The sequence below is a fragment of the Ziziphus jujuba genome, chromosome 3 (assembly GCF_031755915.1).
Source record: "Ziziphus jujuba cultivar Dongzao chromosome 3, ASM3175591v1".
Classification (NCBI taxonomy): Eukaryota; Viridiplantae; Streptophyta; class Magnoliopsida; order Rosales; family Rhamnaceae; genus Ziziphus; species Ziziphus jujuba.
Window position 1 is genome coordinate 11,081,080 of NC_083381.1, and position 25,654 is coordinate 11,106,733.

Consider the following 25,654-nt stretch of genomic DNA (forward strand, 5'->3'; position numbering starts at 1 on the left):
TCCAATACACAATATTAATTAATTTTTTTTTATCCTAATTAATTTTATGTCACATTGAATATCTTCACATCGGTAAGTTAGGTAATCCACTGAATCAAAACCATATATATCTATATATATGTATATATACTGTTTCAGCCAAAAAAAAAATAATATATATATATATATTTTAAGAATCAAATATAGTATCCAAATGACCATAGAACTATAATGTTTCAAGCAAACCATGTTGTTTTGTTCTATTACACAAAATGTATTTTTAGGGTGGATTTAGGAAATTTATTTTTTTTGGTAATTCCCTTTTAGCAATATTCATATTGACCATAAATGATACACAATTAATGCTAAAGAAAATTAATAGCTTTTAATATGTTTATTAACTTTTCATTTGTTTAGTGTAAAAAACAAAAAAGTCATTGACACTAAAAAAAAATTATTTGTTATTTGAGAAAATAATATTTGTCATCACAAATATATGATTATCAATGGAACTTATACGTCAGATAGTAATTTTAAATGATTATAATTAAAATGTTCACTTTTAAAAATTTTAGTGTAAAAAATAATATTATAAAATATCGTAATTAAAATTTAAAGGATAAGCTTAAGACTATTATCAATAGTAACAAATAGCAAAATTTTATTATTTAGTATGTAAAATATTTTAAAATCAAAATAACTTTTTATAAGAATTATCTATATTTATTTTATTTTTTAAAAACTAATATTGGAGTAATTCCATGAGCACACTCTTTCTCATTTCAACTACAAGTTATTTAATGGTTCAACGAACAAGAGAGCGGAAAAATGAAAAACCGTTTTTTTATTCCGTCCTCTATATAGGAACTTACAGAACAATACCAAAAAAAAAAAAAAAAAAACAAAAAAGTAGGAACTTACAGAATGAAAAAGAAAAGTGAAGTCCACAATCAATAGTAATACTCCATCCTATTCTATACGCTTCAAAAATACACCCCTCCTTTTTTTATTTTTTTATTTTTTATTTTTGGTGGTAAACTCCAAGTCAATATATATATTCAAAAAGAAAAAATAAAAAAAATAAAAATCAAACATGCTTGATCTTCAAAATCCTTATTGCAATAAATACAACATTGAATAAAAAAATTTACAAAAAATTAATCAAACATGACTTAAGAAAAAAAATGAAAAAAGAAAAAAGAAAAACCCTTTAACTTTTCTTATTTCTATTAAGCATTTGTTTATGACGAAAACTAAGCTAGTAAATTTTTATTTTTAATAATTTAAACTAATTTATATGGGTACTATGTAATTTTTTCTAAAAAACGAAAATTATTAAATAACTTTTGGTCCATGATTAAAATTGAATAATGATAACATATAGTTTTTATAATATATATATATATATATTTTTTTTTTTTATTTTTGCCCCCAACAGTATAAATTCCTGGCTCCGTCCCTGTGAACTGGTCAATCTTGAATTCTTGATGTTAATTGGAAACTAGACCTTCGCCGTAAGAGAATAAATGCAAGCAGACAAGAAATATTAGGGAAATAATGACACCTGAAAATATTTTCCACATGACTGATTATAATAAAGTACAGAAATTAATACGCTTATGATTAATCTTTTGGTGGGTATAATGGTGCAAGAAAATCCTTCCCTTCTTTTAGGAAACTAGAAAATAAGTTCTAGTGTTTGGATTATTTAATTCTGGTGTGGCCAAATATCTCTGCTGTCAATAATGAAGTAGTTTAGTGGAAAAAGTATTATGGTTCTGTTAATTTGAATAGATTAATGTTTAACACACATAATGGTATAAAAAATTTCAATGTCTTAGGGATATTGGATATTGAATGAAATACAATATATATATATATATATATATATAATGTCTTTTACTGAGGTTAACAATTAATGCCTACAATTCAAAAGGGTGTGTGCTTTGAAAATTTTCCCATAGCCTGCAACTCCAAATTAATGCCTGTGGGTGGTGTATAATTGGTGAGATTTTAATCTTGGCAATCAAGGTGGGGGGATTTGTAAGGCAGAAAGCTTGTCATAAACTACGATGTAAACGAAACCGAAACTGTTCAACATGCTAATCATATCACAATAGAGTGTTGCATTGCCTTTCAATTCAGTAGATCCATTGACAAGAGTTGGATATGAAATTTGCAAGGGTGAGATGTTGAAATGCAAGTGCTTCTATTTCGTAAACACATACTCCAACCCAACTCCACCATCAACATCGTTTGCTACTTCGTTCACAGCTGTCTGAATTTGTCAAAAACAAACATAGATTATTTTGGTAATGAATCTCCATAACTAGTACATAACTGGCAAAATTAGACAGAATAATCTCCTCTATATTATTTGTTAAATTATTTAAAAAAAAAAAAAACTAAAGGCTCTTATAAATAATCCCCATAAGTACAAACAATTTTAACTTAAAATCTTTATATTACTCTTTCAAATAAAGCATTATATACAATTTCTCATTTGTCCTTTAAGTTTTTCAATTTTTTTTTTCTGTAAATTTTTTGTATGCTTATGAATAAAGTGAACCTGCAAAGTAAGTTATAGGCTAAAAAGGAACCCAAAAAAAAATAATAATAATAATAGTAAAAAAAAAGGCTAATCTGCAATAAGAATGTTGTTAATTAATATATATATATACACATTATTTGTAATAACTTCACAATATTACAAATATATATATATATATATATAAAAACGCACACACACACACTCTCTCAGTAATCATAATCTTCTACTTACCTATGTTATAGTTTTTTTTGTTTTTTTTATGTGTGTGTAATGCGCCTTTAAATAATACATATTGTAGTTATCCCTAATAAATTTTGTTAAATATCTTAAATACTTGATATAAAGTAAAGAAAAATTAAATTCGAATAGTGTTAAATTAATACCCCAAAAAAAATAAATGTTATAGTTATATACATATATATATATATATGTGAAATAGTTATAGTAATATATATATATATATATATTTTTTACAGTTATGGTAATATATTAGTGCTTTAAAGATATAGGAAGCTTAAAAAATTAAGAAACACTCATTAAGAAATTAGCAGTGGCAATATTATATAAATCTATTAAAAAAATTAATATTTTAAACCATAACTATCAGTCTCAAAAACCAGCATGGCCCCACGCTGGCTCCGCCAGTGTTGATTGTATTTGACTTTGATTTTAACTGAAAAGGAAAGTGAAATCTTGCATTTGAAAATACTACTTTGGTACCAAATATAGCGCAAAACGTACAACATTGTCAAACTTTAAAAATGTGCACTCTGACGGTGATGATGAGGTTGGGATAACTCATAAATATTATATATTTAAAAGACGACAGATATTAATTGATTGTGTTTAATTTTCCTTTAATATTTTTAACTAAAAATAAATATTATATATTTAACAATATTATCCAAATATGACATAAGAAATGATGTCAAACGTAACTACTAGTGACGATGTTCGATAACTTGGTCGCAAAGCTATTAGATTTATGGCATATGACTAACTTTATTATCTTCTTTTTTAAAAAAATTTCAAGGTAAGTTGTCTAATTCAAAATCATAAGATTTAGACATTCAATTTTTTTTCTTTCTTTTGGGTCAAATTAGACATTCAATTTACATATATGATATCTGTCGAAAAAAAAAAATTCATATATGATATATTGCCCCAAAAAAACATAATAAAAAAGAAAAACTAATGAAATTACATCTATGCTAAAATTAAAGTCAATTTAGAATAGGATTGGGAGCTCATGAATTTTTTTTTTTTTTTGGGATATCCTTTTTTTTAAGTTTTTAAGATGAATTAATTATTTAATTGTCATCACCCCAAAAGGTTGAAATGCCATTGGCGACAAAATATCTTACTTTTTTCTAGATATTTATGAAAAAGTTGGCGTACAAAAAGGTTCTAAAACTTTTATTGGTGAGCCATATAACACTGCGATCCAAATCTGACAAAAAAAATACTTAAATTCTCAACAAGTTCATGACTTGCCTAAGAGGCAAAACTAGACATAGCAGACGGCATGTCCTTAAGTGGCTTTCCACGAAGAGAATGGTGGCGTGTCTGCCTGCTTATAAGTAGGAACCCCAGTTGCATATCTGTCACCCTTAACATTATCCATTGAAGCAAAAGCTTCAAGCTCTGCCTTCTCTTCTGGTGTCAGTTTAACAGAAAGAGCTCCAATGTTCTGGTTAAAATTCTCGATTTTGGTAGTTCCCGGGATAGGACAGACATCATTTCCTTCGTGATGAACCCATGCCAGAGCCAACTGTGATGGTGTGCATCCTTTTCTTGCTGCCATTTCATTCACCCGCTCGAATATTTTTTTGTTGTGCTCTAGATTTTCTGGTTGGAACCTGGGTAGATGCTGCAAGCGAACATACACATTTCACATTACAATTGAATTGGATTTTATCAAAAATCACATCATAACATAAGAAGTACCATTCAATGGCGGTTGATTTGCATAGTCTGGCAGAATCTTGCATTAAAATGATGAACTTTATTGGCATTCCCTTAGCCAAAGCTTTATGTTTGAAAGCACTAATGTTATAATTAAGAACTGCATTTAGGTGAAAATTGAAAAACCTTTCGATAGTCTTCCTTGGTCAGTTCGTCTAGTAATTTGGGTCCAGATGACAGGAACCCTCTACCTAAAGGACTGTATGCTACAATGCCAATTCCAAGTTCCCTAATAAAGTATAGAAAAAGAGCATTAGTACATGAACAGCTACTTTATGAATAAAATTACTTACTTTTCCGCTAAGCCTCACCTGCAGGTAGGAATTATGTCTTCCTCCACATCTCTCGACCACAAGGACCACTCCAACTGCACGGCTGTTATTGGATGAACAGCATGAGCTCTTCTTATTGTTGCACCAGACGCCTCAGATAGACCAATGTATTTTATTTTACCCTCTTCAACTAGTTTCTTCAGCTCCCCCACCTTGTTAAACAGAATGTTAATAATATTAGAAAAAATTCCCAATAACATGCTTTATTTCTCAAAAAGTATCTGAAATTTTGAAGCATGCTCAAATCCCAAAACATTAACAACTAATCAGAAAAGTCATATCGCAGCAAAATAACGATACTGCATAGCTCCACTAAATATACAACTGAATTGAAAGCTGCTTCTTAAATGTTGGACAATAACAATACAAGGGCTCAAGGAGTATTCATCTTTTCCAGTAAACTTATTCCAAAGTCCACTAAAGAACTGGACTAAAGTAAGTAGTAGATAATCCAATGAAAGAAAAGTGTCCGTTTTATCTCTAAGTTTCAAAAGGTTAAAAAACAAGACATGCTCCTAAACACTGTGGATGGAATTATTAAGATTTACCGATACATCAATGCGAACCATTTCTTCCTCTCTCTATCTCTCTCTGTTTCTGTGAGTGAGATTCTTCAAAGGATAACTCGCTAATTACTAGTAAACTAAATATGTATCGCCTGGACATCAATCTAAATAGCTTGGTTGCAGTACATAATTCCAAAACACAGTTTTATTTGAGTGGTAGGCTATTCTTGACAAGCTTTCTACACCAAAAGATGGCAATTGGAATATAAGAGAGTTATGGGTTGTAGCTTTTTACCATATGTTGCTGTATTTGAAAGAGAAATTCTTATATTTTGAACGTTTCTAAGCAAATTGTTCATGGAAAATACAACATTTATCCTAAATATGAAAACCATGTTTATATATATATATATATAGAGTACCAAAATACAACATTACTACAGCTGTAGTATCTACAGGTTAGAAATTGAAATTAAGCACAAAATGGAAGAGGAATTCAAGCTTTTCAAACCTATCAATCTAATTACATATAAACAATGCAAATACCAAAAACAATTTCATCAATCACAATCAAGTTATACATTTTTATAGTTCAGAATTTGATAAAACCCATTTGAGAACTTGATGATCAAAAGAAACAGAAAAGGCAAATCATGAAATTTGATCAAAAGGAAAGAGGAGAAAATGAGCAGACCGTGACTTCGATTGGGACCCTGGTGTCAATCCGATGCTGGTAATAGAGATCGATGCTATCAACACCAAGCCTCTTCAAACTGCCCTCACAAGCTGCTCTCACATACTGAGGATCGCCACGAATCTCCACCTTCCCGTCGAAAAACCTTATACCAAATTTAGATGCAAGCTCTACTTTTTTCCTCACTCCATCTTTCAGCGCCTGCCCAATTCCAATTCACCAATTCAATATCCAAAACTAACTCAAAATTTAAAAACAAAATATATATATATATATATATATACTGAAGTTGTTATGTCTGTGTTAAAAATATATATAACTCAATTCCCGTTAACTTTTCGAAAACAGTGATAGCTAATTCTGTTAAAAGTATATCCGAATTCCATTTTCGAAAACAGTGGTATCCGAATTTTTTGAAAGTAGGAAACAAAAAGAACAGAGAATGACCAAAAAAAAAAAGAAAAAAAAGAAAACAGAGAATGACAAAAAAAAAAAAAGAAAAAAAAAATGGACCTTTCCGAGAAGGATTTCGTTGATGAAAGGACCATAGAGATCGGAGGTATCGAGGAAGGTGACGCCGGAGTTGATGGCATGGTGGATGAGAGATATCATATCGGATTCAGGCTTTGGAGGGCCATAGGCAGCCGACATGCCCATGCAACCAAGTCCTTGAGCCGATACCTCTAGACCCTGTGAACCAAGCTTGATTCTTCTCACTTGCGCCATTTTCTTACTCACAATTTTTTTTTTTTTTTAATAACTTTTGCCTACACTAATCTCTCTGGATTTTCAGACGCACAGATTGAGAGAAGTGGCACTTAATAACTTTTGCCTACACTAATCTTGCATTTTGAAAATACTACTTTTTGTACCAAATATAGGGCAAAGCATAAACATTGTCAAACTTTGAAAAATGTGCACTCTGACGGTGATGATGAGGTTGGGATAACTCATAAATATTATATATTTAAAATACGACAGATATTAATTGATTGTGTTTAATTTTCATTTAATATTTTTAACTAAAAATAAATATTATATATTTAACAATATTATCCAAATATGACATAAGCAATGATGTCAAACGTAACCACTAGTGACGATGTTCGATAACTTGGTCGCAAAGCTATTAGATTTATGGCATATGACGAACTTTATTATCTTCTTTTTTTAAAAAAATTTCAAGGTAAGTTGTCTAATTCAAAATCATAAGATTTAGACATTCAATTTTTTTTCTTTCTTTTGGGTCAAATTAGACATTCAATTTACATATATGATATCTGTCGAAAAAAAAAAATTCATATATGATATATTGCCCCAAAAAAACATAATAAAAAAGAAAAACTAATGAAATTACATCTATGCTAAAATTAAAGTCAATTTAGAATAGGATTGGGAGCTCATGAATTTTTTTTTTTTTTTTGGGATATCCTTTTTTTTAAGTTTTTAAGATGAATTAATTATTTAATTGTCATCACCCCAAAAGGTTGAAATGCCATTGGCGACAAAATATCTTACTTTTTTCTAGATATTTATGAAAAAGTTGGCGTACAAAAAGGTTCTAAAACTTTTATTGGTGAGCCATATAACACTGCGATCCAAATCTGACAAAAAAAATACTTAAATTCTCAACAAGTTCGTGACTTGCCTAAGAGGCAAAACTAGACATAGCAGACGGCATGTCCTTAAGTGGCTTTCCACGAAGAGAATGGCGGCGTGTCTGCCTGCTTATAAGTAGGAACCCAGTTGCATATCTGTCACCCTTAACATTATCCATTGAAGCAAAAGCTTCAAGCTCTGCCTTCTCTTCTGGTGTCAGTTTAACAGAAAGAGCTCCAATGTTCTGGTTAAAATTCTCGATTTTGGTAGTTCCCGGGATAGGACAGACATCATTTCCTTCGTGATGAACCCATGCCAGAGCCAACTGTGATGGTGTGCATCCTTTTCTTGCTGCCATTTCATTCACCCGCTCGAATATTTTTTTGTTGTGCTCTAGATTTTCTGGTTGGAACCTGGGTAGATGCTGCAAGCGAACATACACATTTCACATTACAATTGAATTGGATTTTATCAAAAATCACATCATAACATAAGAAGTACCATTCAATGGCGGTTGATTTGCATAGTCTGGCAGAATCTTGCATTAAAATGATGAACTTTATTGGCATTCCCTTAGCCAAAGCTTTATGTTTGAAAGCACTAATGTTATAATTAAGAACTGCATTTAGGTGAAAATTGAAAAACCTTTCGATAGTCTTCCTTGGTCAGTTCGTCTAGTAATTTGGGTCCAGATGACAGGAACCCTCTACCTAATGGACTGTATGCTACAATGCCAATTCCAAGTTCCCTAATAAGTATAGAAAAAGAGCATTAGTACATGAACAGCTACTTTATGAATAAAATTACTTACTTTTCCGCTAAGCCTCACCTGCAGGTAGGAATTATGTCTTCCTCCACATCTCTCGACCACAAGGACCACTCCAACTGCACGGCTGTTATTGGATGAACAGCATGAGCTCTTCTTATTGTTGCAGCAGACGCCTCAGATAGACCAATGTATTTTATTTTACCCTCTTCAACTAGTTTCTTCAGCTCCCCCACCTTGTTGAACAGAATGTTAATAATCTTAGAAAAAATTCCCAATAACATGCTTTATTTCTCAAAATATCTGAAGTTTTGAAGCATACTCAAATCCCAAGACATTTACACCTAATCAGAAAAGTATATAGCAATTGGAAGCTGCTTCTTAAATGTTGGACAAAAACCAATGCAAGGGCTCAAGGAGTTGATCATCTTTTCTAGTAAACTTTAAACAAAATTTTTAAGAACTGGACCAAAGTAAATACTAGAGAAACCAATGAAAGAAAAGTCTCCCTTTTCTAAGTTTCCAAAGGTTATGAAAACAAGACATGATCCTAACATTGTCTTATGGAATTATGAAAACATGATCCCAGTCTCTGTCTCGCTTTGTTTATGTGGGTGAGTGTCTTTGAAAAGTAACTCGCTTATTACTACCACCAAACAAAATATGTACTGTCTGGACACTGATCTCCATTTCCACACAGTCCTAAGCTTAGATAGACATTTTTCTCAGAAGAGAGCTCTGTCTGAGTTTGGAACAAAATTGGAGTATGTCATATAAAGAAAAACAAAAAATGTATCCTACGTTAATTAATTAATTAATTACCCATCGATACATTTTTTGTGTGTGTAGACAAAGAGATGATGTGAGAGAGAGAGAGAGAGAGAGAGAGAGAGAGAGAGAGAGAGGGACAGAGAGAGGGGAAACTCCAGCAAGATAAACAGACCGTGACTTCAATTGGGACCCTGGTGTCGATCTGATGCTGGTAATAGAGATCGATGCTGTCAACACCAAGCCTCTTCAAATTGCCCTCACAAGCTGCTCTCACATACTGAGGATCGCCGCGAATCTCCCTCTTTCCGTCGGAATATCTTAAACCAAATTTAGTAGCAAGCTCTACTTTTTCCCTCACTCCATCTTTCAGTGCCTGCCCAATTTCAATTCACCGATTCAAAATCCAAAACTAACCCAACATTTTAAAAAATTCTGATACTGAAGTGGATATGTCTGTGTTAAAAATATATACAACTCAATTCTGGTCCACTTCTCGAAAACAATGGTAGCTAATTCAGTTAAAGTATATAATCCAATTCCAACCAACTTTTTAGAAGTTCCAAGTTTTCCAGATCAGTGTTATCGGAATTTTTTAAAAGTAGAGAAGAAAGAGAAAAAAAACAAAAAAAAAGGAAAGAGAATGCCAAAAAAGAGAACGGACCTTTCCGAGAAGGATTTCGTTGGTGAAAGGACCATAGGCGTCGAAGGTATCGAGGAAAGTGACGCCGGAGTTGATGGCATGGTGGATGAGAGATATCATATCGGATTCAGGCTTTGGAGGGCCATAGAAAACCGACATGCCCAAGCAGCCAAGTCCTTGAGCCGATACCTCTAGACCTTGTGAACCGAGCTTGATTCTTCTCACTTGCGCCATTTTCTTACTAATCTCTCTGGATTTTCAGACACACAGATTTAGAGCAGTGGCACTTACACTTTCACACGCACACACACACACACACACACACATACACACACACACACACACACACACATATATATATATATAGTCTATCTATGGTGCGGACGGTCCTCATGCGGACCACAGTATTGGTGACGGTTTTTCATAGTATTGGTGACGATTTTCTAAGAAACCGTCGTTAATACTATGAAAAATCGTCACTAATACTGTGGTCCTCATGCGGACCGTCCTCACCATAGAATTTCCGTATATATATATATATATATAGGTGGATGGATGGATGGATGGATGGGAGGGATTAATCATAAAAGGTGAGAGTGGTGGAAAGTGGTCAAAAAGAACAGAAAATGGACATTTGGAATTTGGATGGCGTAAGAGCATACGTTTGTTTTTTGTTTGGTGAATGTAAGAGCGTTCGTTTGTTTTTTCTTAACTACAATTAATTATACAAAAAAAATTGAATTAATTAGAACTATTGGATTAATTTCAAGTATCGAGTCTTTGAAAGAAAGAGCAAGGACCATTGTGATTTCTTACCGGCCATTGGGTTTTATTACCGCCTATTCATCTACGGAGACCTTAACACTGCTTCCCAGATAAGCAGTTCCATTGGATGGTGTAAGAGCATACTGTCACGGGCCTAACTTTTCCAACACTTCCGTGCGGCACTTAGTACCTCCTTTTTTAAGTAAGCCTTGCTCACAAGCTATCACAATGCAGAAGCTAAGAGTAAAAGAGTAGGAAGTAGAAGAGTTTGAGAGAATGTGGAGAGTACTTGTATTGCTAGAATTCTTGGATGTATTACAAATGAGAGTCCAACCCTTTATATAGAGGGCTTGACACGTATCACAAAAATACAAGGTTCTAGATATGTACACATGTCACCTATTTAGTTAGGGTTCTAGATTATTCTAGGGTTATATACATAATATTTACATGGAGTATTTTAGAGAGATTCCATTCTACATTAGTCTAGGTTTCTCTTAAATCTTCTAGAATCTTCCAGGCTTCTCTTGGATCTTCATGAAGAGTGTAGAGTCTTCCGGTTAAACCTCAAGGATTTCACTCCTTTTGAACAGGACGTGACACTCTCCCCCACCTAAACTCGCGATGCCCACGTCGCGCCTTCTTCCTTGCTTGCCGAATGTGATCTTTGAGTTGCTATTGTGTATCGTCGTGTTCCCCACTTACTTCACCATCCGACAGGTCCTTCTCCTTCACCAAGTATTTGGTGTAGTTAGGCATGCCTCTATGTTGAACAACTCGATCCGCAGGTGTGGCTTCCACATTCTTGTTGGGTGAAGTCACTATCACCATGGGTGCCCTTCTTGACTTACCTTTCTTTGGGGCTTCCTTGCCCCCTTTCCCTAAAATGGGATGTGGCCTCTCATAGGGTCCTATCACCCCCTTATGTTCCTTGTGTAGTGTTTCGGATTGTTGGGATAGCGGCTTAACTAAGTCCCTTTCCTTAACCTCTACATGCCTCATCTCGTTGTCTCCACAACTTGAGGCCAATGCATGCAAGTTCACTTGCTCCAACTCCTTTGGTACATCTTGCACCTTAGGAGATGTCTTAGCATGGCTTGGAGCATCCTTGCTAGGCTCTTGGGTAGCAACTAGGTTGATTTTCTCCTCCTTCTCAACCTGCAGTGCCGACAAAACTTTAGTCTCCCGCTTGCTAGCTTGCTCTGTAGGCACCATGCACGTCATTCCCCTATCCATGATGCATAACATGTTCGCAAATGGGAGTGGGAAAGCCTTTACTTGGTTGAAGAATTCCATGCCAAGGACAACCTTGTAGTCATCCATGGACACAACTGTTAGGTTCAATTGGCCCTCCCAAACTCTGATGGTGGTTTTCACACCTCTAGCAACTCCTTGGAGCGACTTTGCGTCCGAATTTACCGCCTTTACGGAGCGTCTTTCTTTTGTTGGCTTAATCCCAAGCCTTTGTGCCTCCTCCACCGATAGGAAATTATGTGAGGCACCTGTGTCCACTAACGCCTTGGTGAGCACTCCATTGAGTTTTGCCTCTACGAACATTAGGCCACCCTTCTTTGTCTCCTTAGGAGCAGCTTTGATAGCATTCAATAGTTGTAAGGAACCTATACTAGTTCCTTCCTCTTGCTTCTCCTCGTATTGGATAGTCATGGCATTCAAAGCCTTCCTCTTCGGACAATCCCTAACCCAATGTGGTCCATCACATAAGAAACAAGAGTTTTTAGGTTTGGAAGCGTCCGTACCTTCTCTAGGCAGCTTCCATTTTGAGCTTTTTGGCTTATGTGCACTTTCTTCCATTTCATCCTCTTTGGACTTACTAGGTTCTCCCCCACCTTTTCCCTAGTTGTTTTTCCATTCCTTTGGCTTTGGAGAGTCTCTTTGGTTGGAGTAGTCAATGAAGCCTTCGGCATATGCAATGGCATTAGCCAGATCTTGTACTCCATGCCTCTTCAACTCCGTCTTTACCCAAAGTTGTAGACCATCCATGAAGTAGAAAAGGGAGTCTTTATCCGATAGATCCGGGATCTCCAACACCAAGTTGGTGAACTCCTTGATGTATTCTCGGATATGGCCCACTTGCTTGAGTCATCGAAGGCGACTCTTTGCCTCATCTTCGTCATTCTCCGGATAAAATTGCCTTTTTAGATCCTTTTTAAAGTCATCAAAGGTATGGAAAGTGCACGTTCCTTGCTCTATGTCACTATGCCTCCTTCTCCACCATAACATGGCCATGTTGGTAAGGTAGAGAGTGGCAGTCCTAATCATTGAAGCATCGTCCACAATGCCCATCGCTTCAAAGTATTGCTCCAAGCCTCAAAGGAAATTCTCGAGTTCCCTCGCATTCCTTGCTCCGGAGTAGGACTTGGGCTTTGGTACATCGATTTGTGATCCCTCGTGGATGGTGGTTGTCCCCGATGCCACCGCCCTCTTGCAAAGAGCCCAATCACCCCACATATCCTCCATTTGGGTGCGGATAGCATCCAATTCTTTCTCCAACATGGCACGAAGGTCTGCTACCTCCCCTATGCATTGGTCGCATGTCGAGCGGAGCTCCCTCCTTAAGGCATCGTCTAGCCCATTAAGTAACCCTCTCACGGCTTGATTGATGGCAATATCCTCCGACTCTAGCCCATCTAGGCAACTCTCTAGCGCCTCAAACCGTTCATGTATTCGAGCAGCATGCTCCTCTAAGCGTAACTCTACACCAGTCATCACATCCTTGGACTTGGACTTATGCCTCTGCTTCCTCGCATTGGGGTTCCGTTGCTCTTCACGACCTCGCACATCGGTAGCTCCCTCCACGTTGATGATAACCTCCGAGCTAGTCATCTTGCCTACTTCCACGTTACACCAATGGTATGCTTGAGTAGCAATAGGCTCTGATACCAACTATCATGGGCCTAACTTTTCCAACACTCCCGTGCGGCATTTAGCACCTCCCTTGCTAAGTAAGCATTGCTCACAAGCTATCACAATGCGGAAGCTAAGAGTAAGAGAGTAGGAAGTAGGAGAGTTTGAGAGAATGTGGAGAGTACTTGTATTGCTAGAATTCTTGGATGTGTTACAAATGAAAGTCCAACCCTTTATATAGAGGGCTTGGCACGTATCACAAAAATACAAGGTTCTAGATATGTACACATGTCACCTATCTAGTTAGGGTTCTAGATTATTCTAGGGTTATGTACAAGATATCTACATGGAGTATTCTAGAGAGATTCCATTCTACATTAGTCTAGGTTTCTCTTAAATCTTCTAGAATCTTCCAGGCTTCTCTTGGATCTTCATGGAGAGTGTAGAGTTTTCCGGTTAAACCTTAAGGATTTCACTCCTTTTGCACAGGACGTGACAATACACTTGTGTGTGTTTTTGTGAATGTAAGAGCCTACACTTTGTGGGTTTAGCGAATAAGAGAATGCTTTGGTCACCTGCTACAACCAACCCAATAATAATCGCTGGCGCCAACTAACGACCTGTCAATCCTGAGAAGGTCAATAATAATTACCAACAAAGACTATTTTATGCAGCCTCAAGTACAATGTATGTGCCAAATAAATTATATACCTAATCATACATGTAACTGTTTCATTAAATAAAAAATGTTAGTGATACATCACATTCGTAATTTAACATTCTATAATGATTCTTCAAAAAAAAAAAATAATAAAAAAAAAAAAATTCTACAGTGATTAAAAAAGGTAAAAACATTTTACTAAGTGAATCCCAACCCAATGGGAACAGTCAATGGTAAAAAAAGCAAAGTTTTTTGTTTTTTTCTCTCTCTGCATGTCATGTTACCTTTCGTGCATCCATTCTGCCTGCCCATCCAGGCACGGCGCCCTTTATTTTTTTCTTAGTAAAAAAAAAAAATGAACCTTCTAGTGATTATGCTTGGCCCATACGAAAGGGAACTGTGGACCATTAGCAGATGGGGCTAGATAATCCGAATAGGAATCCGCACACGACCTAGTCCACCACCGCATGGTTGTCCCTACCGTTCTCTCCTACAGTGCGTAGCACATGGAATCCATACCAAGGCTCAAGTGGAACTTGCCAAGACTCGAGCCCGCAACTCCATACAAGCAAGTGTGAGGGGTTGAGCCGGCTTCCTACTACCGATCCACCCCTTGGGTGTCACGACGCCCTTTATTTCCTTCCAGCTATTCATTCTAAATGATAATTATTAGTTAGGTAAGTGCCAACTTAAGGACAAAGTGAGTGAGACAATCGTCTGGATCCCACAATAAAATAAAAGTCTACAAAAATTATCTAATATACGTTTTTTATTTTTTTTTATTTTTTCATTTTATGAAATATAGTAATTTTACTTCTTCTTTTTTTTTTTTTTCTTTTTTTTGTTTGGAAATATAGAAGCTTTTTTTTAGAAATTTATTAATTTTTCTAAACTTTTATATTAGAATCAATCAAGCATTTATTATATTCATACATATCTTCAATCATTAATTAATTTTTCTTTTAATAAATAACTAAGGTAATTAAATTAGTATTATTTTCTCACGTTCAATTTATATTAAGCACTCCTATATGTATTCGTCCTTCTATAACAAAATTATACATAAATTGAATATTAATCTTTTTTTAAAAAGAATTATTTAGGGCCTTTTCAATTCTTACTTTAGGCCCTAAGCACGTGAGCCGGCCTGAGCTAGGTGTATGGGAAAAGAAATATTAGGCAATATTTCCTAAATGGATGTTTGTTCCTCATAAATATAAAGTTATATAATTTTTTATAAGAATACAATTAACTATAGATTTTTTTAATACAATAATTAATTGTAATTTTCCATATATATAATTAATTTAAAATTTTTGTTTATTTTTTGTCATATTTTCTTAATAAATATAAAATTATATACATATATTTTTAGTAGGCATGATAGAACAATAATATATTTTTCCTTAATTACAATTAATTACAAAAAAATTGAATTAATTATAACTATTGAATTAATTTCAACTATTGAGTTCTAGGAAGAAAGAACAAGGAGCATTGTGATTTCTTACCGCACATTAGGTTTTATTACCGCCTATTCATCCACGGAGGCCTTAACAATACTTCCCAAATAAAATGTTGCATCGTAGAAAATTGTTTTCTATTGAATATCCCTTTTTTTTTTCTCTCTTGCTGGTTTGTTTTTATATTTCATATTTATTTTAATAATATCTAAATGCGAAAATCTAATAATATTTGGGCTAAAAGTTTATTTTGATCGTTTTAAAATTTTGACTAAAATTCTAATCCATAAGATATTATCTATGATATATAGTAAATATTTATTTAATTGATAGGTAAAATATTTGAATCATTTGTATTTTTATATGATTAAAGAATCTCAATTTAGATTAACTATTTCATGCCATGAAAATATAATGAATTCAATGGTTAAAATTGTACCACATCAAAATAGTCTTTAAATTAGAAAATATTATAATACTGTTAAATTTGTGTAGAAATAAAATAAAACCAAGTTAAAAAAAAAGTAAAAAGAAAAGTTAGGTCCATTTAAAATAATTGTGATGAGTTAGTTCCCCAATAAAAAAAATAAAAAAAAGTGTGACAAGTCATGGTCAAAAACATTGGGTCCAAAAAGTTAGGCCTGAACCTAATGGCATAAGTTCAGTATTGCCATATAAGGCAGTTGTTCTACGGGGAATTTGATCCAATATCCTTGTTTGAAGGGTTCTAATGAAATCTATCCACCCTGTTTCAAGTTTTTTTGTTTTACCCTCTTATTTTTTAATATTTTGAAATTACCCTTTTCAAATATCAAAAGAAAAAATCAACATGAAAAGCTATTCCATTTTTCCCCTGAACAGAGAAGAAAGGAGGAAGAGAATGTGAGAGAGAATGGCGAAGCAGCTACCGGAGAGTTCTTCAGGAGGAAGAGAATGTGAGAGAGAATGGCGAAGTAGCTACAGGAAAGTTTTTCAGGAGGAAGGACGAGTGGAGGAACCATCCTAGGCTCCGCAATCAGCTCTGCCATGCCCTTCTCGGTCTTGGCCTCAGAGTCACCACCTTGGCGTCTATCTGGTCTGTGAGCAGGTCTACAGTAAACTCCTTGCTCTTTCCTCTTCTTCTTCTTCTTCTTCTTCTTCTTCTTCTACTTCTTCTTCTTCTTCTTCTTCTTCTTCTTCTTCTTCTTCTTCTTCTTCTTCTTCTTCTTCATCTTCTTCTCACCACTCTTCCCATTCCTCTGCTTCTCACTGACTCTTCCCATATATCCATCTCACACAATAATCTTGAAAGAGGTTGCCCATGTGTATGGTTAATAGAGAAGAATATAGGTTTTCTAGTTTTAAAGGGGCTCTTATGTTCTCAAGACTGGAATCTTTGTTAATTTCCACAAATTAAAAATTTTATATCTATTAGGATGGGAAAGTACCTTGCTATGCTCATCCACATTTATGTTTATGTTGGCAGTGTGTATTTTTTTTCCTTTATTTTTGGGTGTTAGCATTTGTTATCTCCTCATTTCATAAGCATAAAAACCTTAAAGGCTAATTTTCTTCTTCTACTAAATCTCAATGCGGTTCTACACATTTCTTGAGACAAGTCTAGTGAATTTTCATTACTTCCACATTTTATAGCGTTTTTTAATGATGGAGAAATACCTGGAACTCCTAGGGCCCTATTTCTTGCCTTTGGTAATATCCGATTTAGCTATTTTTCCAACTTAATTGGTTGCAACTGTATTTTGTTTAACCCTTGCTTTTATTTGTAGTTTTGAATCTCGCATTTACGTTGAGTGTTATGGGGTTCTTGATCATGCATATATCATTTGTAGCTGTAAATACCACAACTATCGAGGTAATATTTCTTGCTTACCTTAATGTGTTTATTTTTTGAACTAAGAGTTTTTCTCATGCTTGCTTAAGTCACCTCAAGGCCAATTCAACCATGTAGCTAAATCTTAATACTAAACTTACAATACTAAGAGAAATAACCCAAATCTCTCCCCAAGTCACCAGTACAAGTGGGCCTGCATTACCTAATAAAAAGTTAACCAATATTCATATATTTTGACATATGTCATACCTCTTGGTTTATAAGCATACAATGCCCTTGCTTGTGGGTGAATAGGTTGCATTTTGAATTTGGGTGCTTATCATATCTTATAATGTGATCAGGCTAATGAGAAGAAAACCACCCCAAAATAGCCCTATGACCTAGGTCGAAAGAAGAACTTTGAGCAGGTGAATAGACTAGAAACATCCCAACTTTTATTTTCTTCAATATTTTCTTCATTGCTTGGATATTTCCCTAGTCTGTTTCTTTTTGTTTTCGTGTGCCATGCTTATGGTGGGATTGATTGCATTCGTAACCATTAAACTATAATTTTGTATATGCATTTGTCAGGTGTTTGGGACAAATAAGTGATCCTAGTTCGTCCCCGCATATTCAAAAGAAGATTTGTAGAGGATGCCAGCACTTCAGGGTATTGAATATCCATCAAAGCCTGATTTTGATTTGCAAGAGTTCTAAGAACCATCAATACAACATGTCTGAAACACACAAATTTTCCTTGTAACAATTGATTGGCAGCCCCATAGCATGTTTCTTTACTATCGTAATTGATCCAACAGCTTACTACATTTGGAGTCATTTATTCCTATCTTCTTGTAAACATATGGTGGAGGGAGAGAGAGAAGGGGGGGGGGGGTTTACTGTACAAGCATGCAGCAAGAGGAAGATGTGGAGGTAGCAAAGTAGTGTGGATGGATTGATAGGTTGGTGTTACTTTAATGCTTTAACATATATATATATATATATAGGGAACTTGGTCACTGTAAGATGGAAATGGAACCTTTTTATCGTATGGTGGTATGCTAATGTTCCTGTAGATTTGTGCTTAGTGTGAATGGGGAATATAGAATCAATCACAACCAATTTTCTTCATCTATCACTTCGTCGACTGAGATATTTAGCTACTTTGCAATTACCCTTCTCCTTATGGTGTACATAGTTCCGAAGTTCATCCGTACAATAAAAGAAGGGTCCTATTTTCTATTTTTAGTTGTACAATATCATTAGGATATTTTGGCTCAATTTTTCAAAGAAGGGTCCTATTTTTAAAGGGGAGCTTCATCTTTCAATTGATATAGTTATTTTGCTTTTGGATGTTGCTGCCTTTTGGATGTCAAAAGCAAATAATTTATTAGAATGTAAGTGCTATATGATGTATACGATCAATCTTTATCATAATAACCTAAATAATGTGTTCTTAATATTTAATTTGCATTGCTTCTCACTTATTACTTAAGTTGTTAAGTTGCATCGAATAAATGTATTAGTACAAATTCTATGATGTCATATATAATATAAAAATAACTGGAATAACAAATGGAGTGTTATATTAAAAAAAAAAAACAAAAAAATTGCTGACATGTGAAATCGGTATTACCGATAGGAACTTCGGCAATTTTGAATGTTCTTCAGAGACTTGTATTGTCAACCGAGTTCTTATCATATGAAATTTCTATGTTGTCTACAGGTAATACATATTCATTAAAAATATCATCATCATCATTATTAGTATTAGTATTACTATTATTATTATTATCATTATAATATATAATCAGTTTTTCTTCAAAATATGGTTTTCCATCGTAAATTTTTTTATCAGTATGAATTTTTTTAGAGTTAAGATTCAAAAATGTCGTATTATTGTTTATACATTACTTTGTCTTACTAAGGTTTTAATATTTCAATAAACTCACAAATATATTTTTAAATCTCAATTTGTAAAAAGATTCAATGATAAATAAAGCAATAATTAACAAAAAACCATCTTGAAATGAGATTGATTATATAAATATGTATAAATTTCTTTTTTATAAATATATATATATATATATAGAGATATGGTACAAACTGTGTAGGCATTTATGAAAAGTGGAATTTATATTTATGATAAAATAAGAATAAAGTAAGAATTTTTTGATAAAGATATCTTATTTGGCAAGACAAATCATCTAATTTAAATAATATTTTGATTCTTTTTTTAAAGGGGAAAAAAAAAACCCCTAATTATAAAAGTAACAATTCATTAAATTTGCACAGGATCCACCAGTAGTTGTATGTCAGGACCCATCCAAAATTCCTCACCGGAATTCTGGACAAGTCCTGATCCTAGGAAAACCCTACCGGACCCTCCAATGGAAAATCCGACAGAACCTCTCCTAAGGGTTGTACTTACCACAAACTTCCTGCACTGAAAACACACTTCTATATACACCACCTTATTCCTCCCACCTTACTACAATTTATTTCCACAAGTTTAAAAGACTCCAAATAAATAACAGTGAATCAGTGCATAATTAATTAAGTAATACATCCAACGTAGTATACAGAGCATTAATAAAACTCTAAGTGTGATAGTTATTACAAACAGAATAGAAAGAAATATTACATAATAAGCAATGAAGAAAAGGTGACTTCTTGGTCTTTCAGAAACGGTCACACTGTCGAGCTCACCTTGATCGAACAATGTTTACCACTTGAGCCTAAGGGAACGAAATTTAAAAATATGAGATGCTAATCATCTCAATGAGCGACTCAATCTACTAAGTACTAATAATTAAATAATTTAGTAATAAATAAATAATTACTAAATAAATAAATAAATACATGGTTTAGTAATAATAATTGAAAATAATTTTTCTCTCAAAATCCCCATAGTCACTTAGTTGGAAATGTTCCCTTTTTAAAACGTTTTCACAAAACCCGATATTTCATGGCCCAGGATTCAGAAAATAATAAATCAAATAATTTACAAATAAAACACAACAAATTAAGAATCCAAAATCAGAATGGGAAATAATAATAGAAATGAAAATAAACTTTTATAACAATTACTAAAAGATTAACAACATATCATAAACAAATAATACAACAATATCAATGAAACTCATATTAAGACAATTCAGGAAATAATCAAATAATTAGAATAAATCAATTAATTGAGCAATTAAGTAAAGGAATAATTTAATCAAAATAAAACACCCATTTAAAATAAATGGTAAGAATAAAATAAAATGAAAGAAAATATAATATTTTAGAATTGATTTCAAAATACCAAAACAACTTGAATAATAAATTCGTAAAAACATTTTCATAAAAATTATGTAAACTTTTAAATTTAAATAAATAAATAATAAAACACCATTAAATACATTTTATTAAAAATAAGATTTCAAAATATTTCGTATTTGAAAACCATGTCGTGAAAACCATTTGATGTACCTACTATATACCAGTGGCGCCAACGGTACCCAGCGTCCCGAGTACCACCAGGCAGGAGGTTAAAGAGAGAAACCGACATACGGTCGCATGGCATCTCACCGCGCCGCTACAAATAGGCATCCTGACCATGGCGAGGGGTGGCTACGGTCGATATCAACTTGCCTACCCTCGGTCCAATGGTAACAACAGGACAACCCATAAATCACCTGTGCGCTAATCATACCCACCTACGCGCTAATCATATCCATGTGCGCACTAATCATATCCACATATACAGAACACCAGTACATCTATAGTGCATCTAAAAACTCATAAATCATAAAATCAATATTTTGTATAAAATATCACCGGGTTTATTTTATCCATTTAAACCCATAAATTTTTCACCTTTCAAATCCATTGGTTCATATCACCTTTAAACCAAGAATATTTTCATATTCCTTTTTAAAATCATCATCATAAATCCATCGCATAAATTCTATCAATTTCCCCATAAATAAATAAATCCCATAATATTCCATTTGTAAGTATTTTCTTCAACAAAATTTTAAAACAATAATTTCATCCTCAAGGTCCAAGATAAATGGAATTCCGATAAATCACATAAACATTTAAATTTTTATAAATTCATATAAATACACTTTTATTAATCAAAATAAAATTACAATTAAATTCTACAATAAATCAAATAGTATTAAATTCACAATTCCTTTAAATATCATATTTCATAAAATCTAGATTTCCATAATTTGTCAAAAATCATATATTCCAATTAATTCAAATATTGGCATCAAAATTTAATTCACAATTTATCAAATAATTAACATAAAATATAACTTTCAAATGTTAAAATATAACAAAATATAATTAATTGGACACCCGAAATTATTTTTGAAGGTGGGTCACTCACCTAGAGCACGCATATCAATCGAGATCCTCTGCAGGATCAACTCCACTACCCACACATGCAGCTAAAATATCAACATTACCAACAATCAAATATATTAATATTTTAATCGGATAATTCACAAATGGGTACCCAGGGAGCGAATACAAACGGTAACTAAAATTCATGAATAATATACAAAAACAAAGCTAAGGGAACGAGAATCATGGATTAGGTCTTACCTCTCGGAGATCGGACCCAAGGTGGCCAGAATCTCGTCGGAAAGGTTTCGGATTTTGGATCTTCAAATCTCACAAACCGCTATGAGTTGGAGGAAACCAATCTCAAATCTGGGTTCAAGGGATCAGAATTAGTGGAAGAAGATGGGCGATGTGACTGGAACTAGCCGGAATTGATTTCCCGACGAGTCACCGTGGTCACCAGAAACTGTCACTACTGGCGGCGCGTTCGGTGGCCATTGACCATGATTTTTGGAGAAAAGGTAGATCGAAGGACGTGTGAACGGATGGGACCGGCGATGAGGTAAACTGAGGTTTGGTTTGGGAGGAATCTACGGTGGAAGGTAGTGGTGCTGCAGTTGGAAATCGCCCCGATTCGGACGCGTTGGCTATTGGTTGGCTGTGAAATTTTGGGGATTAGCCGATTTTTAGGTGGGCTTGAAGGTGGTCCGGTTCATGTACTGTTCTGATGGTCGGATGGTGGTGGCCGATGGTGGTTTCTCTCTCCTCTTTCACTCTTTCTCTCTCTTCCCCCTCGGCCCACATGTATTTTTGCCAAAATAAAAGCCACCTGTGGGTGACACTGTTCACTCACGGGATTGGCTGAAAACACGACACGTGGCATATACTGTTCACTTAAGTTAAAATATTTTAAAATATTACTGTATTCAGAAAACTTTGCAGGTCCATAACTTTCAAACCACATGTCCAAATCGAGCGTGCCGCTAGTCTATGAACTCTTATCAACAAGTACTTTACAATCATGCTTGAGTCAAAGCACAATTTTACAAAAATAAAAAGTCAACTCCGGCACCCTTGGACAATTCGGACCTTAATTTGTTTTACTCATATCTTTCAAACTGTAGTTTTGTTTTTGACGTGCTACTAGTCTATGGACTCGGGTTGATGCATACTTTGCAACAATATCCCAATCAAACAGAAATTCCATCCAGATCAAAAAGTCAAATTTGACCCATCTTGATCAACGGCGGTCAAACCTGATCAACCTCGGTCAACATGAAGAAAATTTCGATATTGTTCGGGATGGGGTGTTACATGTATCCCATTAATTAATTGGCATTTTTAATTAACTTTTTGGCTTAATCCTAGTTTAACTCGTATTTGTAATTAACTTGCATAGTAATTTAACCGTAATTTAGCAAGGTTGTCCATTATATGAATTATTAGCTAATAGAAACTAAAAGGCTACCTTTTTTTTTTCTTTCTTTCATTTTCATTTTGAGTTATGGCTATGGAGATTCATCATGAAAAACATCTGTGCTCTTGTGAGATTCAGGCAAAGGAACAAGTAGCAAACAAGGTTAATGGGGTTCGAGTTTTAGGGAATCAACTTTTGGTGGAGTTTGAGTACGAAGCGGAGCACCAGTATTTCAATACCTCATCGAAAACTTTACATTCAACTCTTCTATACAAAACTCAAGAAAACAATGGCAAAGCAACATTCCGTTGCGATATCAACAGGTTGAAGGATTCCACTTTCATTCAGAAAGTTATTTCTGCAAAGCTTTCCTCCTTAAAAATCCACTCACAATTCCATCGAGAAGTCGCAAAGAAGATCATCAAATATGCTAGGAAAAGCATTCACCGTTCCTTCTATGACAATGATCGCTCTTTCTTTACCTTGTTTGCCAAGGTAACAAGAACCCATAATATGTACCATTGTGAAAGGTGTTTGGAGTTGCAGGCTATGGAGAATTTAATGGTGGAGCTGCAAAGGAGGAATTGTGGAATGGTACCGGCCACAAAATCATCGGTTGAGAAGCTGTTAAAAAGGGTTAAAGTTGTGGCAGTAGAGGAAGAGGATGAGGAAGAAGAGGAGTACAGTCGAAAGAGGAAGATGAGAAGATGTGTTGGTGAAAACAAGACATGCACAATATGTCTTGAAGAGTTTGGTGCTGGTGATGGAGATGAAAATATGTCACATGCTTCATGCATGCCATGTTTGCATGTGTTTCATGAAGACTGTATACAAAGTTGGTTGGACAACAGTCATTACTATCCAGTTTGCCGATTTGAGATGCCCACTGATTCAAATACATAATCAATTGGCTTTAAAAAGAAAAAAAAAAAAAAACAACAACAACAACAATAGAGAGAATGCAATTTGGAATGCCCAGAACCTAGAAAATGAAAAGAAGAAAAAAGCAAACCCAAAAAATCTAAAATCTAATATTGTGAGGAAGAACTTCATGTAACAGTAGGGTCTATGTAAAATCTAATGAATATTTTAGTTCGTTAATATCCTTTTGACCATTGAATTATTTTTTTGTTAGATTATGCTCCAGTAAGCCAGTATTGTTAACCTAAAGAAAGAAGAATTTGTTTGTACTAGATTCTTCGACAATTTTGCAGTAAGCCGCAACACCAACAGTTTAAAACATCACAATTTTTATATCTTATTATCTTATGATGCCTAGAAAACCAGGGAGAGGTAGAGAAAGAAACACGACGAACAAAATATTTATTAATATTTTGCCAGACACTGTATACCCAAGATTGATTTTACTAATACATCAACAGCCACATCCATTGAAGAAAATCTTTTATGCAAATGACTTGATATTATTAGATAAATAAATAGTTTGTGGACTTATATATTGTTAGATTAATGAGACTGATTTATATTATTATTTTGTAGTAGGGTCCTTGGTCACACACTTTCTATAAGATTTCAGTTGGTCCATTGGACTGGAGGACCAACTCTTTTTATAAGAACAATGATTTACCCATATTTTTCTATTATTATTATATTATTAAATTATTATTATTTTGATGTGTGTAAAAATTAATGGGTAAGTTTGACTTGCAGAGACTATAAAAGGTCTAGGGCAAGTAAACAGAATGATGATATATGGTATTTTGATATTAAGGTTTTCAAATATCTGAGAGTGGTTTGAGAGTAGTGTGTCCTTAGGCACTACTTTACGTTGTTTTCTGTCTTGCAGGATTAAAAATTCAATTTATCAATGGCTGTGTTTGAAGATTAGTAATTTATAATTTATGAAATTTATTATGTATATTTAGATCCATAAAATTCTAACAGATATCACTAACAGAGCAAAGATAAATGACCCGCAAGCTAAAATTCACATCAAGCACAAAGTTCATAGAAAGGTCTTGGTCGGTATCCATCAAAGAATTTGAAGAACTAAAGGTTTGGTATCTATTGAACACTAGCCATATTGATGTTCTTATAAATACAATCAAGCTCTTATTAGTTTTTTTTACTGATATTAATATTTTGACAATCAAGCAACTTGGCATCTATTGAATGCTTGGAATTGATATTGTTAGTTGTTAGCCAAGAAGGAGATTAATTTCCTACAATCCCATGAAACCTTACTTCTACATATCAGTCTACAAGTTTAATCCACTATACAACAAATATCATTAAAAAGTGTTTTGATAATATTTGTTGCAATCCACTCTATGAGTGAAGATTGTTGTAAGGAAGAACTTGATGATGTAACAGATTGATTCATTATTGGTGGATGAATTTTGGACTTCAGTTCTGATTTTCTCACCTTTTACACTGAAAGGTTTTCATGTTTAAAAAAAAAAAAACAAAATGAAAAATTAATGAATTCGTTTATTCTTGATCATTAAGATTTCCATGTTTTAGTTCGTTAATATATTTTTTATCATTGAATTTGTTTTGTTCAAT

General features: G+C 33.9%; 3 protein-coding genes across 7 annotated transcripts; 1 reads left to right on the plus strand and 2 right to left on the minus strand.

Annotated features, from left to right (window-relative positions):
* Positions 1–3,863: 3,863 nt before the first annotated feature.
* LOC107422244 (probable aldo-keto reductase 2) lies at positions 3,864–6,950 on the minus strand. 3 transcript variants are annotated; one of them, XM_060816084.1, is made up of 6 exons: positions 6,541–6,950; positions 6,028–6,228; positions 4,807–4,979; positions 4,622–4,724; positions 4,478–4,514; positions 4,174–4,400 (listed from the first exon to the last, which is right to left on the minus strand). In XM_060816084.1, the coding sequence occupies exons 1-6, from the start codon at positions 6,751–6,753 to the stop codon at positions 4,336–4,338; spliced, it is 792 nt and encodes a 263-aa protein (XP_060672067.1). In that variant the 5' UTR covers positions 6,754–6,950; the 3' UTR covers positions 4,174–4,335. The 3 variants fall into 3 exon arrangements, with proteins under 3 accessions (XP_060672066.1, XP_060672067.1, XP_060672068.1); XM_060816085.1 differs by having other exon boundaries at positions 4,478–4,504; positions 6,541–6,949; XM_060816083.1 differs by lacking the exon at positions 4,478–4,514 and having other exon boundaries at positions 3,864–4,400; positions 6,541–6,945.
* Positions 6,951–7,514: 564 nt separating this feature from the next.
* On the minus strand, positions 7,515–10,092 carry LOC125423434 (IN2-2 protein-like). 3 transcript variants are annotated; one of them, XM_060816082.1, is made up of 6 exons: positions 9,825–10,092; positions 9,336–9,536; positions 8,456–8,628; positions 8,272–8,374; positions 8,128–8,154; positions 7,824–8,050 (listed from the first exon to the last, which is right to left on the minus strand). In XM_060816082.1, the coding sequence occupies exons 1-5, from the start codon at positions 10,035–10,037 to the stop codon at positions 8,131–8,133; spliced, it is 714 nt and encodes a 237-aa protein (XP_060672065.1). In that variant the 5' UTR covers positions 10,038–10,092; the 3' UTR covers positions 7,824–8,050; positions 8,128–8,130. The 3 variants fall into 3 exon arrangements, with proteins under 3 accessions (XP_060672063.1, XP_060672065.1, XP_060672064.1); XM_060816081.1 differs by having other exon boundaries at positions 8,128–8,164; positions 9,825–10,091; XM_060816080.1 differs by lacking the exon at positions 8,128–8,154 and having other exon boundaries at positions 7,515–8,050; positions 9,825–10,087.
* Positions 10,093–23,215: 13,123 nt separating this feature from the next.
* LOC125423176 (uncharacterized) lies at positions 23,216–24,031 on the plus strand. Its single transcript, XM_048476797.2, has one exon. It carries the CDS (start codon positions 23,216–23,218, stop codon positions 24,029–24,031), a length of 816 nt encoding a protein of 271 aa, XP_048332754.2.
* Positions 24,032–25,654: the final 1,623 nt, after the last annotated feature.